The 18782-nt window shown below is 43.4% G+C and overlaps 2 protein-coding genes across 5 annotated transcripts; one reads left to right on the forward strand and one right to left on the reverse strand.

Annotated features, from left to right (window-relative positions):
- Nucleotides 1-764: 764 nt before the first annotated feature.
- Nucleotides 765-15440, forward strand: LOC105900437 (ras association domain-containing protein 8). Its single transcript, XM_012827751.3, has 6 exons — nt 765-1025; nt 8574-8832; nt 9815-10647; nt 11697-11834; nt 12261-12417; nt 13690-15440. Exons 2-6 carry the CDS (start codon nt 8730-8732, stop codon nt 13809-13811), a joined length of 1353 nt encoding a protein of 450 aa, XP_012683205.2. The 5' UTR covers nt 765-1025; nt 8574-8729; the 3' UTR covers nt 13812-15440.
- Nucleotides 15441-15580: 140 nt separating this feature from the next.
- On the reverse strand, nt 15581-17881 carry LOC105900438 (cytosolic 5'-nucleotidase 1A). Of its 4 annotated transcripts, none has more exons than XM_031565402.2 (7): nt 17777-17880; nt 17195-17293; nt 16968-17084; nt 16764-16890; nt 16532-16654; nt 16151-16326; nt 15581-15957 (listed from the first exon to the last, which is right to left on the reverse strand). In XM_031565402.2, exons 2-7 carry the CDS (start codon nt 17231-17233, stop codon nt 15685-15687), a joined length of 855 nt encoding a protein of 284 aa, XP_031421262.1. In that variant the 5' UTR covers nt 17234-17293; nt 17777-17880; the 3' UTR covers nt 15581-15684. The 4 variants fall into 4 exon arrangements, with proteins under 4 accessions (XP_031421262.1, XP_012683206.2, XP_031421263.1 ...); XM_012827752.3 differs by having other exon boundaries at nt 17195-17271; nt 17777-17875; XM_031565403.2 differs by lacking the exon at nt 17777-17880 and adding an exon at nt 17441-17763.
- Between the last annotated feature and the right edge of the window lie 901 nt (nt 17882-18782).

Below are 18782 nucleotides of genomic sequence, written 5' to 3' on the forward strand. Positions count from 1 at the left end.
TTAGGCTTCATACATTAATATTGTACCCGAATGTTTCACCTAGCCTTAGTTCTTGTAGGCATATAGTTGTTTTGTTCAGTGCTTTTTAGTAACAGGCTCTTCGTACACTTTAGGCCTCAACAGTTGCTTACAAGGGGAAAACATCAGACTTGATCTGGAGAGGATTCTGCTGCAGGAAAGAAAGTAGTTGTTGCCAAGGCAGCACTCAACGCACTAGTAATTGCAAGGCACTTTCCACTCATTTGAATGTCCAGTATCAGTAAGCCTGTCTAAGGTGAAAGAACCACACGATGAAAAGTGAATTCTTCAAGATCCATCTGTCATCAGAAAACCAGAATGATTGATAATATACCTCGAATGTCTGTTACAACGAGGTGAAGCCAGATACATGGACAAAAAAAAAAAAGAAGCAAAACGAGCTAGAAAGGTTTTCATATTTTGGGCCTGAAGCTTTTTATGTTCCTTTCTAAGTTATGTTTCAGAAAACTGAGCATATGGTCTTCCAACTACACAATTAAACAGAAAGTTGCAGTTGGAATGGATCAAAAAACTTCTGATAGGTGATGAATATTTTCTGAATAACTGGCACACTGTTGCTGCCTTATATCTCTTTCTGACCTCAGGCCCACAAACACGCACCCTCCGTCTTTGATGTTTCAGATGTAAAATACATTCTGTGGGCACTGGGCAGACGCCTTGAGGGGTACATTACAGCTTTAAAATAGTCCATAATGCCTTGCGGTGTCCCTGTTAAGACCGTCGAAATGAGAGGACAGCTTTTTCCGCTGCTTGGCTGATTGTGGAACTGCATCCCTTTGAGTTGCGACGGGCAAAAACTTCACTCGCGTAAAAGTCGTCTGTCATATGCTCCGGACAGACGCTGGAATGTCCTCTGGTTCATATTGCCAGTCGTCATGAGGGAATTTGCATACAGCCTAATAGTCGACTACACGATCTGATTTGGGCTAAATCGAGATCAACGTTAAACGGGACTGGTTGTTTTCGTCTTCTGAGGAGAAACAAAGGTAAGATCATATCTCTTATTTTAGTGGCTGAAATAACACAGGCTACATTAAAGCATGTGTTTTGCCCATTAGTGAAATGTAGAAGTGTTTCCAAAGAACTCCGGAGGCAGCTATGTGGTGACTAGTGTAAAGAAATTTTCGCTGAAAACTTTGCCATCTTAGGAAAGAAGTTAGTCTGTTCAGTGATGGAGACTGTGTGCGCTTTAGCCAATATAAACATTTTCTTCATAATAACACTAAGCGCTGTTGAGTTTGATGATGAAATAAGCTTACAAGTTTACGAAACAATCGCTCTAACTAATCAACTTTCATGATGTATGATGATCACGTCTCGTGATGATTTCACGACTGAATAGAAGGATCAGAGAAATAGTGCAAATATTAAAAACATTTCTTTTTTTTTTACAAAGAACTGGTTGTGTTTCTAAAGGTCATTGCAGTGTTACTATTTTTTTTTTCATCTAGAAAACGCTTTGCCCTATGTCTGCAGAAAAACTGTTAACTGACTGAATGAAAAAGAAAATAAGAACCCATTGGACCCAGTCTCTCATATTCCACTGCCGAATTGTTTATATGGTTTTGATAGGCAGGACAGTTCATGAACAGTAACCTAATACTCACTATTTATGGTGAATTTCGATGTCACTTGGGCATATCAGTGTGTTGTAGGATACTACTCTTGCCCTGCTGGAGGCTGGCACTTCAAAGTCAGTCTGCATCTCCCAGCCATGGCAAGAGAACAAAGGCGGTATTATTCCTTGTCAAATGTACTGTCCAGATGTTAGCCATTCTGCCATTACTGACCTCCTGACTCTGGGAGGGGACTCCAGAGTTTATTAAAACATCTCTGCCAATGAGGGAATCCATAAGGAGAGAGAAGAGGTCAACGGGGGCCAAGGCAGCTCTGTCGTCTCCCCCAGTCTGCATGTGATCTAAATAGGTACACCGAAAGAACCTCTTAGGAAGGTGAAGAAAGTTCTTTGTGATATTGAGATGCACTATTCTGTGCACAGTTGCATTTCTCTTCTGGGTTACTGCCTGCTCCCTGAGGAACGTATCCCCCATCAATCACAGCCTTTAACTTTATATTAAACACACACAAGTGAATACATGGAACAGTTTCAGCTTCGTGAAAGAGAAACAACCTCGATCCCTGCTGGGTGTTAGAAACATATTTCAAAACCTCAACATGAATAGAGGGATGCTTTTGGAGATAAAGGACAAGGATTCACCGCAGAGCTTCAGCTATGCAGAGCACTTCTCCCTCTCCCTCCAGTACAGCATCCTAGGTGTTGTAGCTGTATGAGGGAGGTCTTGTATTCTGCCTTGGGCCCTCGGCTACAGCCTCTGCCCGATTGGAACATGAAGCAGATGTGAGTTTTCCCTCACCTGACTACCAGGGTCATGTTTTCTGGTACTAAAGCAAAGCTGCCTATTTTGCCTGAAACATTCACAGTTGGCTGAAGGATTCACTTATTTGCAACACCTTGATATCAATACTACCAATAAAGGCCAGTAATACATTTGGCAGTTATATCTATAGATATTTATTACATAATTATATTTACTATCTTGTTCCCCATCTCTCTGCCCTTTACTCCATATGGTAAATATACTGTAATCATACAGCACACTTTTGAACTTCTTACAAAGTTGATGTAATTGCTGCGTGTTGGGCTTTAAGACTGGCCATGATCTACATCTCTTCATATTTCCCATGAAGTCAGGCACCAAAGATTAGTCCAATGACTGTGAATTCCCTTATCTCTGTTCTGGCTCATGGCTTTCACACAGGGCAGGAATGCGGTCCTTTACTGTTGTCAGTTTATTTGGTGCAGGATCAAGGCACATGCTGATAGATAGGCTAGTTTCTGCATGTTTGTTAACATCCTTGACTGACAATGAAACCCACCCCTTCTATATCCAGATATGATCTGCTCTGTCAAGTTGTAGGGACTTATCTCTCCAGGTCCTTCTCCTTTTCTTCTCTGCCTTTGATTTGATAAGATGACGCTGTTCCTGAAGCGAAATTGGGGCTTACAGTTGGTAGAGAACTTCCATCAACTCAACATCGCACAAGAATATAAATATGCAAAGATGGTCAAAACAGCCTGTCCAGCAGGTTAGCTGCCTCGATCCCAGAAATCAATCCCTCCTCATTTCTCTTACACCACTGATCTGGAGGTCACATTTTTGGAAAATCTGCCATTTAAAATGTCATATTACTGGGTAATAATGTACATAGAATATTTGTTCATCCATGGCTTCTTAAAGGAAAATATGGTGTGTGCAATACTTTCATAAAGGCTAAAAGGCTTAGCATATGGCTGGACTGTTCCTAAAGGGCACTGATTGGGGTTCACCAATCATCGATCAGTGGTGAGTAGCTCATATAATCCAAAAATGCAGCCTAGAAGTTCAGGGCTAACATTGTGGCACTTGACTTTGGTAATTAGTTAAAGGCTCTTTCAGTCACTTTCAATTTTGTACAGGTCAGCCCCCATTACCAAAGACATGGATGGAAACTCTTCCCAATGAAGCACTGCCAGCTCAAAATAAATGTAAGCTGAGCAAAATGCACTGACTGTGTCTAGCTATGCTAAGTCACACGTGCACTTCTGTAGTCACCTCATAGGGGTCAGAGGGGTGATGTTTATGCCACATCACTCTAGAACTTTCCTTTCTCATACAGCCTTTCTTCAGTGAAAACTTGAAGTTAGGAACCAGGGCTACAGTGTAGTGGTCAGATGTTCATTAAAAAAGCTTAAGGATAGTAGTGTAGGGTCCATTTTTTGTCTCTGCAATCTGGGGACATAATGTCTCCTTTGTCACACCTCACGCCTTGGTTAGTATTTCTCCCGTAATATTTAAGTGTTAGGCTGAAATGAAAATCTTTGGTGACAAGGTAATGTAATGATGCCGAATGCAGGGCCAAACAAACAGGCACAACATTCAGGATGAACCATTGAAAAAGTTGGCATTCAGCCTCGATTTGTTCACGAGCGTTCGCTTATTATGAACACACTTTTACTCTGTACACCATAGCCTCTCCAACAGTTAATGCACAGTCCAGTAGTCAACATGTTGTGAGCCATTAAAAAAATCCAGGTGTCCAAAAGTCAATAAATGTGAGCCGCTACGCATGGAGCTTAAGGCGGGATTTGGATTGCACTTCATCACGGAGCCTCATGAAACTACAGAGGAGCTCAGCTCTGGGGGGGGGGGGGGAAGGGGGTACCACAACCCTAAAATCAGAGCCTTTTTCTTTGTGTGTATGGATCCATTTTGTGAGATGTCTGCAACCAATTACAGCGCAGTGCATAAAAGGCTGGTAATTGTATGTAGCCCAGCGGGAAAGGGCAATTGGAATTAATGTCTGTCTGAAAATAGATTTGGAAACATTGCAAAAAACAAAGCTATTATAGCATATCATATATAAATATATATATATATATATATTTGAGATGGATAGGCATCCGTTTGCATTGGAGGGGAGTGTTTACACTGGGATTGGGTTTTGATTGGTTCTCCTCCATAGGATTCCTGTTTTTTTAACAGCACCCCAACCCTCCCCTCTGCCCTAAACCCCTTCCTTGAATGGCGCCCTGCTGTTTGAAAGAAAACAAAGGTGTGTTTATTCTGATAGGAAAGGGAGGTAATGCAAGCTATTCATGGGTAAAGTAATTCAGGACTGTGTTGATGCAGTGTTTGTCTCTGTGACTATATTACCATGCTGCTTCCCCCATCTCAGAGCCCAAATGGTGTGTTGGCCTGGTTGCTTGTTTTTTGGCCTCTGCTTCTTTATTGCAGCAGTGCCACTTAAGAATGTGCTCGCAAGATGCCCTGTCTCTTACTTTGCCGCTTAAAGGCCCCTGTACCATAAAGATATAGAATAAGTATTTAAGTGAATAATTCTGTTTCTGTTCTATGCACGGAGTGATAAACTAGAGGCCGGGATATCCTTACGCTGACTGTGTGCCAACACATTGAGCGGCCGAGGGCAGCCTGAAGGAGCATATGGTTAGTTGTTTTGCTGCAGTGATCAGAGGCTGTGCGATGCATGCCAGAGCTCTGGGGTGCTGCCGGCTGCCTCGGGCTGCTAGCTGTGGGAGCAGATCCTCTCTCCGCACCCCCTATGAGCAGATTTCTCACACCTCTGACAGGTAGTGAGGGACTCTTTTAGATTTGGGGTGTGGGGTGTGCGTTCTCTGACTGAGACGTGTATTGGAGCCAGAGGGTTAGTGATGTATGTGTCAGGATAAATCAAACCATCACTACTCTTCTACGCAGAGAGTGAATCCAGCTGTAAAGCATATTACAAATGCATGTGCAAGTACAAAGACTTTGATTACCACACATTTGGCTGTTGGCTGGAAATGGCCCTTTTCAGATTAAAAGCAAGATTTTATAGGGTGGACATTTTTTAATTCTGGAAGAGGAGCCATTTTGTGCAGGGAAACACAGCAGAGTGTTTATAAATAGGTTTTGTAATAGCTGCTAGTGGAGGACACCCAAGTCAGAGACATCTGTTCATCAGCCAGTGCAATGCTAAGGTGTGAAGAAACACTAAAGGCTACGACCGTTCCTGTTTCACCGTGGACCATATTGTCATCAGGACAAGACCACCCATGTGCAGGAATGGATGAACTCCGGAGGATGCCTGTGTCCACTTTGTCTGCAGTGAGTCTGGTTGGTTTGGAAGAAACACTAGTCAGATCCACCTATATGTTGATTAGATGTAAATTGTGTTTAAGATGTAAATTGTAATATTTGTCTGGCTTCGAGAAACTAGGCTACATTCACTTAAAAGGCCCATTATGGAAAGACAACATGGTGACGAATAATTATGAATTCTGATCATATCCCAAGTAGTAACTGTATTGTAGTATTGGACTGAATTTTCAAACATCCTGCTGTAAAGTCTTTTTTTGTTGTTGCTATTATCATTTAATTACATCCGGTCTTTACATTTTTGGTTATTGTCTCCGCGTAAAACATCACATACTACATAAGTAAGTAAAACAGACCAGTATGACTGTCAGGTAGATCATATTTGCAGGCTGTAAATGACCTTGTGGTTGTGTAATCAGTGTTCATACATGGTTAACATGCATGAAAGAGAGCTTGGAAGGAAAGGCTGTTTATACTAGCTCAAGGTCATCTAGTGATGTCTGGCACGAGACGCTGCACTTGAACCAAAATGTGTGCTCTTATGCCATGTCATATCATATGAAATGTTTTGATGTGTGGACTGTCGGAGAAAGATTAGATGAGATGGCATGTCATTCAGATGTGTTTTCAGCCTCGCACTCACAGCTCTGTTTAAGAGACGGACTGCAATGACCGTGGCTTACTTGGATTGAGTGGACTGAGCGCCCCTAAACTCTCCGTTCCTAAGTGTGATTTATAGTACAAGCATTGCAGTGGGCCTCAGTAACCACAGACAGACACACACACACACACACACACACACACACACACACACACACACACACACTTTCTTACTCTCTCTCACTCACACACACACTTTCTCTCTCTCACTCACACACACACACACACACACCACTCCTCTTTGTACATACATGTCAGAATTCATTGGGCCACTGGGATCTTTGTTTTAACCGTGGAAAAAGGTCGACTGAAATGGTCGCTCTGTGCAAAGTAATTCCCATAATCCTGTTGGTGTGACTCTCAGCCATCCTCCGTTCTGCTTCTGGCCAGTTCCATTTAAGGGCAGTGTGTTTTAATGAGGGACAGCACAGGACAGCAGCTCTCTCCACCATGAAATCCAGGAACAGAGATGGAAAGCATAAACAAAGTGAGGAGGAGGTCCTGCTTTGCTGCCTTCTGCTTTCTGAAGGAGTCAGAACACTAGATTTGCTTCATAGCCGTCAGTTCTACTAAACCAACCAAACATTTTTGCCTCTGAATGCCAAAAGGCCTCAGAACTTAAAAAAACCACCATATGTTTCCAACGTTGTTTTTCATTCACTGTGACTATAATGAGCGGTGTTATCATTTTGTTTGCAGTCAAGGTTTACCTTAAAGCAATACTTTGCAGGAATTTACCTTTACAACTAGTTTTGTTGAAGGTCTATGGCCATGTGAAGGACATATAAACAGACCTGCACAGAGGTATATGTGCTATTTAGCAAGCTAGCAAGGTTTTGTCAGTGCCTGCAGTGCTGTTGTTGGTGTTCCAGAGGTTTATGCATACCTAACTGATCTCACTTTCAGTTGTGCATGCTTGCTTTTGCAGAGTTTTATTGATGTCAGAAACAAACTACAACTTCAATAGCAATAGAGAGTTAGTGAATTACATAGATATAGATTGCCATTTTGATTTCAAGTATTCTTGGCTTGTCCATTAAAAGTTAAACAAATCAGATGTTTTTGAAATATTAAATCATTCCTTACAACCTTGTATTTCTTAATGAATCCAAGACTGCCAACACTGGCTGTTTTATGAGGTCTTTATATACACGTTAACCCCACTGTGCTGTGCAGTTTTAATCACACTTGCTGTAATTAACTCTCTTAGGTAAACACTTTTCGAGAAAAAACCCTCTCTCGCTCTCTCTTCTGTGAAGTGCATATTGTTGAAAAACAACGAACTCGTTAAACTTTCCTTGAATTAACCAATCCTGACACTGTCCTTTCCCCGAGAGCAAGGCCACTTTTAGACATCCCAGATCCTCTGTCAACAGCTCTTCCTTCACCTGCATCCTCCCCCTGTGCCCGAGGGCCTGTCCACGCTCGGCACAGAGGAGGAAACTTGGCTCACGCACCCCCGCTGGCAGTCAGGCTGCCCCCTAAAAATGTTCCTATTCGCAGAGGTGGGAGGGACAATATGGCCGGGTCCAGCTGGTCCCAGGTCTTCCAGCAGGCCTTGCCCACCTCAGCCAACTGTTTGCACCTATTCTCCTCTCCCTTTACTTCCCCTTTAAATAGAGACAGGTTTTTAGAGCTGTGCGTGTTTGAAAGCCACTGTAGCTTTTGTATTTTAGTTTTTCTTTTCACCTCGGCAGAGTGAAACTGATGAAAGCAGGGAAGTGTATGCTCTCTTTCAAGAAGGTCTCTACATTGTTGTGATTAAATCCTGGAGGAAATGTGAGGAAGGAAGTCTGTAGAGCTGAAAGCATACAGAGGTCTGTTGTTAAGACTGCTGAGGTTGTTTCCTTTTTTAAAAAGACTTCCTGATTGGGAAGGTGGGTAATGCACAATAAAGCCCTTGTGTTGCAGGAGGACAGATGAGGTCTTCACTATTGTTTTGCACAGGGTTGTTTTTCTCTCTAGTTCAAGCTCCGTCGAACATGAGTGCCATAGCAACCATTTGTAGCAACTGAAGCAAACTTCAAAACACAATCAGACATATAAAGGGGATTGTGAAAAAAGATCCCTCCGCATTGTTCATTGCCCAGAACTTGTAGTAGTATATGAGATGTTATGTGTTTGATAGATAGGATCAAGCCACAGACACCGCTGCAGGATGTGATGTATGAGTAATGTGTTTGCTCATGACCGTCTATGACTCCTCTTCACTAACAGTTGCTGCTGCTGCGGGCACGTCCCTGGTCTTGTTCCCATTGCTGACCAGAGGAAGGCTGAGGAAGGAGAAAGGTGGAGGGCTGTTGGCACAGCCCTGAGGCCTTGACTGAAATCATGGGGGAATGAGGGGGGAAGACCCACAGGCGCTGACCCAGGATGGAGCTCAAAGTCTGGGTGGATGGCGTCCAGCGTGTTGTCTGTGGTGTCACCGAGGCAACTACCTGCCAGGAGGTGGTTATTGCCCTGGCCCAAGCTATAGGTACTGTATGGATGACATGAATTACTACTGCTGTGGTTGTTATTGTTGCTGTTGTTGTTGGGTTATCTCACTGTTTTCTTTTTTTATTAAATCGCTCAAGGCTTTTGTTAGTGGTAGAGCCTTAGAACATTAACCATACCTTTGATCACAATTCAAGTGCATTGTTTGAGGCTAGTTTCTGGTGTTTGCATATTGGAAGGTACTATTCGTCTTTAAAAACAAGTTGAATTTTCTTACAACATAAATAATATTAACTCTGGTACTTGATTCAGTTACTGTGCAGATGATGTGTTTTGGCCAAGCAAGGTTCTCTGTCAAGCCAAATTCCAAATGTGAGACCGTAATAGTAGTGGAAAGCCGTCATCATGCACAGAGTCTGCGGTCGGCTATAAGATCAGGGAGAAAGTTTAGCTGCACTGAAATGGTGGTTCTGGTCCAAATACGATTATGTACCCCTCCGCTGCTCAAAGGGAGAGAAACAGCGGAGCCGCGAGCTCAAGCTGAGATGGAAAATCTGACTCATCCTCTAACTCAGGAAGGCAGTCACGCTGAGACACCCTGTTGCTATTTCAAAAGCCGACACTTACTTACCGATCTTTATGGGAATGTTATCTTTCAAACCTTTCAGCATTGAGAAGAGAAGAAGAAGGAAGAATGGAGCATAATAGGGCTTTAAAACATCAGTCCTTTAGGCTTTAAATCCTCCAAAACTCTATAGCCTGCAGTGTTTCAACTATATGGCCTCCTTGGCCTACAAAATGGCTTCCTGTTCCTTAGATGTCCTGATCTATCTTAATTACACTTAAAAATACATCTTAACCACAAAACCAGGCCACAGATGAGATATTAGAGGCTAGAGGCATATAGACTATGGAGCTAATTTCCTTTCATTCGGAATGATCTATAGCATGAATCAGTTTTATGTAAAGGAAGAAAGCTTCCCCCAAAGAGCATAACCTTAACTTGTGCATCCTCTTCGTAGGGCGCACTGGGAGGTACACTCTGATTGAGAAATGGCGGGACTCGGAGCGCTTCCTGGCCCCACACGAGAGCCCCGTGGCCTCGCTGAACACCTGGGGCCAGTATGCAGGCGACGTGCAGCTCATCCTGCACCGCACGGGGCCCACTCTGACCGAGAGGCCCCCGTCAGAAGGCCCGTGCTCCAGGCTGCCTGAGCGTGGCCCCCACAGACAGAGCCTCCCACCCATGGCCAAGTTCCGGCCGCAGGGCAGCCTCTCGCTGCGGCGCCGGGAACCCAGACGCAAGTCGCTCACCTTCGGAGGGGCCCCACGGAGCCTCCGAGACATCCTGAGCGGGGGGCGGCTGGGCGGCGGCGAGGTTGAGCCAAAATGCCAGGCTGTCACGTTGAGCAATGGACACATGCCCACCTTGATGCATCTTTCAGGGACCCGTGAGGAGGACCTGACCCGACTGATCCGTCTGCAGGGGGAGAAGTTGGGGGTCCTCAGTCACAGGGTAGAGGCCTACAACGTGGAGCTTAGGACTTTCAAGGAGAGAGGAGAGTGCGGTGGTGGTTGCGATGCTGCAGTTATGGCAGCGGTGGCGGAGGAGATCACATGCCTGGACAAGCGTCTGCGCAGGAACGAGGTGGAGATGGCGGAGGAGGAGTTCTGGATGAGCGAGCTGGATATCGAGCGGGAGAGCGAGCGGCAGCTGGACGAGAGGCTGCAGGAGATGCGGGGACGTGTGCGGGACTGCGAGGACAAGCTGAAGCAGCGGCTGACACGGCAGCAGGGCATGGAGGCAGGGCTGGAGGCTGAGAGGGTTCAGATGGAGCAGAAAGAGATCCAGCAGGTGTGGGAGACTCACAATAAACACTGCAATTACTAATGCTCAGTGCCAATGTTTAGTGACTGCTTAGTACCTTGAACTTTTAACTAATGTAGAATGATATGATAGAAGACTTCTGATATCCGCTGCCATCGTAGAGCTAACTCACCGAGACAGATGAAAATGAGAAATAAAATGTAGTGTTCAATTTTTTATAAATGAATCAATTGTATGAGAATACATAAATCAATCAAACAATCCATCAATTTTTCTGTTCATATTCCTGTGTATCTTCCAAAGGTTTTATCAGCCTTTATCAAGAAACCATTGTGTAGAATTTCCAAACGATGATTACTTACTAGTTACCCTCAGAATGAAGACTAGGTGACTGCCATACCTATTCGTATTCAAAAGTCTAAACAAACAACATAAAATCACAAAATTGGTAAGATAAGGGGAGACAGGGATATTTGTGAGAGCACAGGCGCACAGGCCAAGCACCGAGAGCTTATCTCCCTCTTTGAATGTATCAGAATGGCTTTGGAATTCTAACATTGGCAATTCTAAGCATTGGCATTGCCCAAATGTTCTACATTCTTACTCAAGGTACTCAACAGATCGTCCTTCTTAAGAACCTTGTCTTCGAACTATCATTGTCAGTCTATAAACAATGGTAGGGCCTGAATATACTGACTCTTTGAATAGCCAAATGTTGTTCAAGGTCACAGGCACATTTAATTGCTAACATTTAGCAGTCAGTATCTCATTAAAGAAGATCGTATTTGGGTTGTAGTTGCCCCTGCATGCCGTTCTCCTTTCATTGCTAAAGTTGATAGATTAAGTGCTTTAAAATCCTCAAATGGAAATGGCTTTTGCTTGGTTAGAAGTGAAAAGCTATGGCATGTGAGAACCCTTTTTCAACCTGTCACTTTCTGTTTGTGTTCAGTCTAAAAACAACTCCAGTTGACTCTTAACACCTAAAATCGATCGAAGTTTGGGAGCTGTGGAATGATTCTGCACAAACAGAGAAAAAAAAAGAAAATAACGTTATTGTTTGTGCCCCACCCGAGCAGGTGAGTGAGGAGGAGCTGCTGGCGCGTCTGCAGCGCGTGGCTCTCGAGCTGAAGGTCCAGACCCAGCACACCGTCCAGATGGAGAGCAGCTGCAGAGCTCTGGAGCGCTCACTGGGCCAGTGTGGGAAAAGGCTGCAGGTGAGGAACGCACCCGCTCTCTCGCACAAACACACACACACACACACACACACACACACACACACACACACACACACACACACACACACACACACACACACACACACACACACACACACACAGCAAAACATATGCGTACATACTCACAAAACATTATACTTACACACTTGCACATACACACAGATTATGTGTGCTTACACATAGATCTAAACATACATGTCCCAACAAACACACACACCAGACAGCAAAAATATAAACACCTCACCAGTAAAAGGGAAATTCTGAAGCACGGTGTCTCATCAAGGAGATGGGAAATGAATCATTTTAAACTCCAACATTCATGTGACCTACCACCCCTCCCAAAGCCTCCTCTCACCTTCTTGAGCTCACACTCATCACTCCGTCTCCTGTCTCCTGCCTGCACAGGAGAAACAGCACGAGTTGGAGCAGCTGACCAAGGAGCTCAGGCAGGTCAACCTACAGCAGTTCATCCAGCAAACCGGCACCAAGGTCACGGTGCTGCCCGTCGAGCCCGGTGAGGAGGAGGAGGAGGAGGAGGGCGGCCAGGCTACAGAGAGCACAGGTATAACGAACACCACGCCGCTTGCTTACTATGCATAATTACATGCCGTATGCATGCACATGAGTAGGTACGTAAAGGCTAGACACTCTCTCATTATGCATACCTGCTAACATACACGAGGCATGACCATCATGGGAGTCCACCTCCTGCAGTCACTTGGCTGTGTCTTTGGAGGGTTCCTGATCTGTTATTATAGCTGGCCTGTTTTGAAACAGAAGGTCAGAGCCTAGGACAGTCCTAGAGTCATGTCAGAACACCCGTGGGACAGGACGGTGTTTTTACACCAATTGTCTTACTAAAACGGCTTCGTGGCTCTGGTTCTTCAAAAACGTTATTGACTACAGCCGCCTTGCTTCTCATGAAAAAGTTCCTGCCATTGTCGTTTTTGGGACAATAAGAACACAAATGACAAATGATATAATTCTAAATGGATGTGATGCTATGTTAAGCTAAGCGCAGCCCACATACACACTGACTCACACACACCTACAGGAAGTCTGCTCAATCCGTCGGTTTGGATCAAGAGAGCTGTTCTTTCCTGCCAACCCTCCCACTGGCTCACCGCTGAGCGTGAGTTAGCTTGTCCGCCAAAGCGCAACATGTGTTATGCCTCCTCCCGTGTCACTTCTGGTCTCTCTGGCAACGGCTGCCAGGAAACGGTCATTCACCTCACTGGTCCTCATCAGAGACACAGAGCACTTACTCTGATTGACTTTAGGAGACATGAAAGGGGGATAAGGGCAACTTAGCGAGATAGAAAGAAAGAGAGGAAGGGAAGAAGGAAAAGTGTCCTGTTCAAAGCAGGAAGAGATCTGGCTCGACTGATTGAGATATTGAATTGTTGACCCTCTGCATGTCCCCATGGGATAAACAGCAATAGGCTTCATTCCATACCGAATGAAGCTTTTAACTGTTCAGATACTATAGGCAGTGTTAGGTCTGTTTCCTGAAATATGGTAGTCATAACTGCCCCCAGTGTAAACCCAAACATAGTCATCACGTCGGGAAGGTTCTCTGGTGCTTTTGATCGTTGACTTCTAATGGTCTGGCAGGAAATATGTTTTATATCAGATGATGTCATTGTTGTTTAAGCAACTTCCCAACAGCAGTTGCATCCCCTCTTTGCTCCAGACTGACACCCAGTGGTTGGTCATGGAGTTGTATGTACTGAGTCATTTTTTATTTATTTTTTTATCACAGAAAGTATTAGAACAGATTTGAATTCATGACTGATATCTTCACTGGTCTGTCTCTCTCTCTCTCTACCCTCAGATTTTGCTGCCTTGTCTGGTTCCCTGAAACGTCCCGGTGTAGCCCACCCCATTCCAGGGCACTTGCGGGTGCTGCAGAGTGGTCTGAGGTCAGCGTTAAACCCAGAGGGCATCTATGTGTGAGGGCTAAAGGAAGCAGCCACCCCCTACAGTCCCCTCAAAGATGCAAGCCAGCATCCCAATACCACAAAAGACTCAATCCTCTCAGTGGCCTTTCATTAGGCGGAGGTAATGGGGTTCATAGGAATGCTACGATTATCACAGTCCAGCCTTTTGTAGTTTGTAGGGTTCTGTGTTTAGCACATGCTCAGTTTGGAGAGTGATGTTGATGAGGGCATCTCATCGTTCTTTAACTGAAAGTTGTTCTCTGGGCTGTTTACATTCATTTATGCACATTCAGCACATTGTGTGGCATTACCACAGCTGGATAGGTAGAGATGGAGAGGAGCACATTTCCCTGAGGTCACGTTATTGCAAAGGGGTCTTTCTATGTTTTTCTTGCCTATCCACTTTTCTCAACTATATTTCTTACCGAGACCTTCAAAGCATGGAGAAGCTCACTTGGAATACCAGTATGGAACTGTGGAGTTTTTGTAGTACCTGTGATAAACCTATTTTACAATCGGGAAGAACTGAATTGTTAATAGGTATTTCAAAACATCTAAACAGTTCTGAGTTCTGATACTGCATCAATGTAGACTAATAATAATGCAGCTGAGTGAACAGAATAAGCAGTTCCTAGAAGAGATTATTTTCCAATTTACCTTCAAAAAGGATATGACTGTGTAGATGTTCTACTTCTTATATATATACAGTATATATGTTTCCTTAATGAAATCAGGCCAAAGAACAAGAAAACAAGTGTTAATGTGTATATCTCGTAAGCCATATCTAACTGCATAGTTGCATATTAACAGCAATAAACAATGTGTGATTGGTTTGCTGTTTTCGTGTGTTTTGCAGTGGAATTAGAAATATTTTAGGTTCTGTTAATCAGACAAACAACACACATTCAGTGCCTTATATGTTAATGGAAATCCAACCAGTGTTACACAGATGTCATTTTGAGATTATTGAAGAGTGTCTACCATTGATTTGGGAAAACAAAGCAAGATTCCGAACCTCTTCCGTATTACTTCTGTTAAAGAATAATTAGCCTGATACACATTTTATTCCAGAATTTAGTACTCTGTCTTACATGTCATGAATCTAAGCTGTGAGTCGTGACTTACATGTCGTGAATCTAAGATCAGCCACTGCTCTGCATATTGTAAATCATGGCAGAATGTAAAAACCAGTGCAACAATTGTTTTGAGTATTGCACTTGTTGTGTGTCTACCATCGCTTCATTGAGTGGGTGTGTGTTGCGTCACCAATGCATTTTTATGTATTATCAGTATGTCTTATTTGGCATTGGCGAGTATTCTGTTACTGCATGGTTAAACCACTTTTGTGTATTTGCTATGCCATTTGTCTAGCGCTCTTTCATGTTGGCTTCCTCATAAAATATGTGCAGTATATGTACAAGGAATGGAGGTGATTTTTTTTTTTCTTTTCTACTTTATTTCTTAAGCTAAACATACATTTAAAACTAAGCTTAAAAAGACTCTTCTATTTCACTGTGTTGTTTGGGGATACTCAAATACTCAAGTGTGACAGCCAAAGATTTTATCGTTTGATTATTCTGTTGTTTCTTTTTATTTATGTAGTTGCTCAGTTATTTTAAAATAAAGACATTGGTTCACTTCTCAACCACAGCACACCTGTAAATGTTTGAGAATAATGGCTTTTTTTGCAAAGAAAAGAAAATGTACAGTAACATTAAACCATTCCCCTAATCTTTAGGAAGTCAGAATTGGAAATTATAATCATAATGCTTATGATCATAATGCTTTAATTTGGCACCATTTTAATAGTTTGAAATAAATTGCTTGCACAATCTCTACTCAATGAATAACAAAAGATTCACAGCCTCCCAGCAAGTCATTTTCCATCTTCAGGACAATGCTGGTACCTCTGTCACATTGTACAGTCCATCATAGCACAGGATGTGAGGTTGAATGCACTTCAGGACTGGCTCACGGGAGGCACCAGCCAAACAGTAGGCCTCATCCACCTCCAGACCCCAGCCCCGTGCTGTCAGCAGGGCGCTGGCCCATTCATCCCTGGAGCCCAGAACACTCATCAGCGTCACGCGAAGAGGGCTGTCTTCCCTGCCAAAATGTCTCCTCATCTCCCCAATCACTGCAGCAAAATCTGCCATGGAGGCCTTTGCATGCAGGCAAAAATAATAGAACAGCAAAAAGAAAAACAAGCACAAGGGATGAGATGGGGGAGTTGGTTATCAACACACCTTCTCAGAAAAAAAAATGATTAAACAGGAACTCTTGTGTTGGTGATAATGCCTATAGTTCTTACATGTTTGGAAAGACCTTTCTCCTCCACTGACTAGTCCTCCATACCTTAGCAGCTCTGAAGATCTGAAGCTGGGGCTGGCTGAAGCCTGCCTCGAGCAGTTTCTCCTCAGGCAGACCCATCACGTCCCCAGACAGGAGGACTGTAAGTGGGCTCGCCACCTGCTCCTCATCCCCCTCCAACTGGGGCCGGGTCTGGGGGCACAGCAGCGCGGCTGGGACTCCTGCTCACCAGCCCGACCACATTGGAAACAGAAAGCACACCATTCAAACGCACGATAAGACCACTATATTTGGGTGTTCTGAAAGGGCCACATAGACGTTTTGTTTTCTGTTGGCCTTTAAGTATTATAAAGTGGAGGGCAGTGCCCAAAGCCATTCACTGAATATATCGATAGTCATATGGTAATGAATGGATGTGACAGCTACCTTCTTGCAAGGCCTTGCCGACATCACTGGTTTCCATGGACAGGTAAAGGTTTACATTAGTGGCCTGAAGGCTTTGTGTGAAATCTTCACTGGTGCAGAAGCAAAATCTACTTATCTGAAGACCTGTGGAATAGCATAGCATTGCATTTACAACGTGTGTTTAAAAAAATCAACTGATTCTTGTAGGTTCAGATAAATATGGGTGTGTGACTTGATCAATAATGTTTATTACCGTAATGCTTTGTGCTACTGACTACCTTAGACTGATTCCCTTGTAAATCATTGGCCACCAAAATCAAATCAAATAAAGGATCATGGGAATTCTTGGCCGCCAGTTTTTCATTGATGGCCTGAATAGCCTACGGACGATGAGAGATAATCAACATTAGCAGTCGCTTTGGGAAATGGAATTAAAAGGTGCTGAGGAGTGTTTTACCTTAATAAAAGAGAAAGCGACACCCTTCGGTAACGTATCCGACTCGGTGGGTGTGTCCGAATTCAGATCAAAAATTCCATGGCACGAAACTGCAATTACAATAGCACTAGCCGACATCTGTAAGAGCAAAACACGACAATAGAACCATTAGCAATTTGTGGTTGGTCAAGTTCTGTAAATAGTTTTTAAGAGAAAATTGACGGAATGTCAGCGATGCAGACTCCCACCTGTACCACGTCAGTGTTGATTATAATGTTTGATTCCATACTGCGTACTTAAACGCGGAAGTTGTGAACAATTATGGCTGGCGGAAAAAATAATAAAATCTGTTAAACGAAAAAAATATTCAGTTAATCTTAACTCGCAATAACTTAAATGAACAAATGTTTTACAGTAATGTGTGCAAAAGCATAAGTAAATCTTCGTTAGAGCAGACTATACGCGTTAGGCAAATTATGTGGACAAAAACTTTCCACTGAGGTTTGTTGTGTGTCGGAGAGGATGGGCCAGGGTTACAGCATACACTGTCAACTTCGTCAGGTGAAATATCATGTTTTCGATTAGGCTATCCTAGATGTAGCTATATCACATTTGGTACAGCTACTAACGTAAGCATAGCATATTGTTTTCCATTGATACTATCAGGATTCGTCAACTTGAAGAAAAGTTAATGATTTTTTCCAAGAGGCAGTTGCCTATACCACACCACTGGCCGAATAACAGCTATCACCCCCTCAATGAAACGTAGTATGCACATATGGTCTGACTTGCAAATACAAATGATGCTGTGAAGTTCGCGTTTTGCCTACCCCTCAATCTCTCCTTGTCTGGACGTTGCTTCTTTCTCTCTTCAGACTTGCCAACTCTGTGTTAGTTTAACAGTAGCTGCCACCCTCTGCATCGGAGTAGTAAAACAAGCAGGTTGTGACATCAAATAAATGTTTTCTCTCCTACCAGTAGATGCTTACATTTCTTTTTGTAGCTATTTGGAAACTCACTGTTGACACACCCTCGCTCACATAAATGAAAAACAGGAGATAAGGAGCCGTTTGTGATCAGGACAGTAATGTCAAACTGAGAGGGATTGAGGCCCACTGGAACTGTCAGTAATGTCTCTTGTCTTTGTCTCACTTTGATTTAATTAGGCATTATGTATATTACGGTAAATATGTATATATATTATTTTTAAATGATGTGGAGCCTAGTGTCTAGTGTCCCTTTCTGCCTGCCCTGTCATACTGTTAATATTTGGCCCCATTCTGTGTCTGTATTGTATAACTGTACAAATGTGCTTTTTTGTTGCGTGTACTGTCCATATTCAGATTTTATGTTAAATCGTTCCTTTGGTTCCTGTTATAATGACACACACACACACACACACACACACACACACACACACACACACACACACACACACACACACACAAACAGGTGAAACTGTGTATTAAAGAGGTGTGGCAGCGGTAGCGAGTGGTTCAGTGTTTCAGACTGCTCCAGTAAGGTGGCTGTCTCAGATAGTGTGGATGTTACTGTCCACTGCTCCTCCACGTGTGGAATGTCCTGCCGGTGGAGGGTCCCAATGAGTTGTCTCAACAGCCGCCTCTGTTCCTCTAATACACTTCAACCAACAAGGAAGGCAAGCTAAACCTGGCCGCCAAACAGTAAGGTACGTTTTCAGTGTTGCTTCCTATTTATAAACCATGTGTTCTTGTTTTTTGTGTTTAAACAGCAATGAAGACAGATACAGGCAGACTTTGGTTATATCTCAGTGCTGTCAGAACTAAATATTATTATGATATTAATGGTCTACAAAAC

The sequence above is a fragment of the Clupea harengus genome, chromosome 3, assembly GCF_900700415.2.
Source record: "Clupea harengus chromosome 3, Ch_v2.0.2, whole genome shotgun sequence".
Taxonomy (NCBI): domain Eukaryota; kingdom Metazoa; phylum Chordata; class Actinopteri; order Clupeiformes; family Clupeidae; genus Clupea; species Clupea harengus.

Excerpts from the sequence above, each read along its gene's own strand:
- LOC105900437 (XM_012827751.3), top strand. The coding sequence starts at position 8,730 with ATGGAGCTCAAAGTCTGGGTGGATGGCGTCCAGCGTGTTGTCTGTGGT. Across the intron at positions 10,648-11,696 it reads AGCAGAAAGAGATCCAGCAG|GTGAGTGAGGAGGAGCTGCT; the intron begins GTGTGGGAGACT and ends CCACCCGAGCAG. Across the intron at positions 11,835-12,260 it reads AGTGTGGGAAAAGGCTGCAG|GAGAAACAGCACGAGTTGGA; the intron begins GTGAGGAACGCA and ends CTGCCTGCACAG.
- LOC105900438 (XM_031565402.2), bottom strand. The coding sequence starts at position 17,233 with ATGGAATCAAACATTATAATCAACACTGACGTGGTACAG. Across the intron at positions 17,085-17,194 it reads TCAACACTGACGTGGTACAG|ATGTCGGCTAGTGCTATTGT; the intron begins GTGGGAGTCTGC and ends TTGCTCTTACAG. Across the intron at positions 16,655-16,763 it reads CAGTAGCACAAAGCATTACG|GTCTTCAGATAAGTAGATTT; the intron begins GTAATAAACATT and ends GCTATTCCACAG.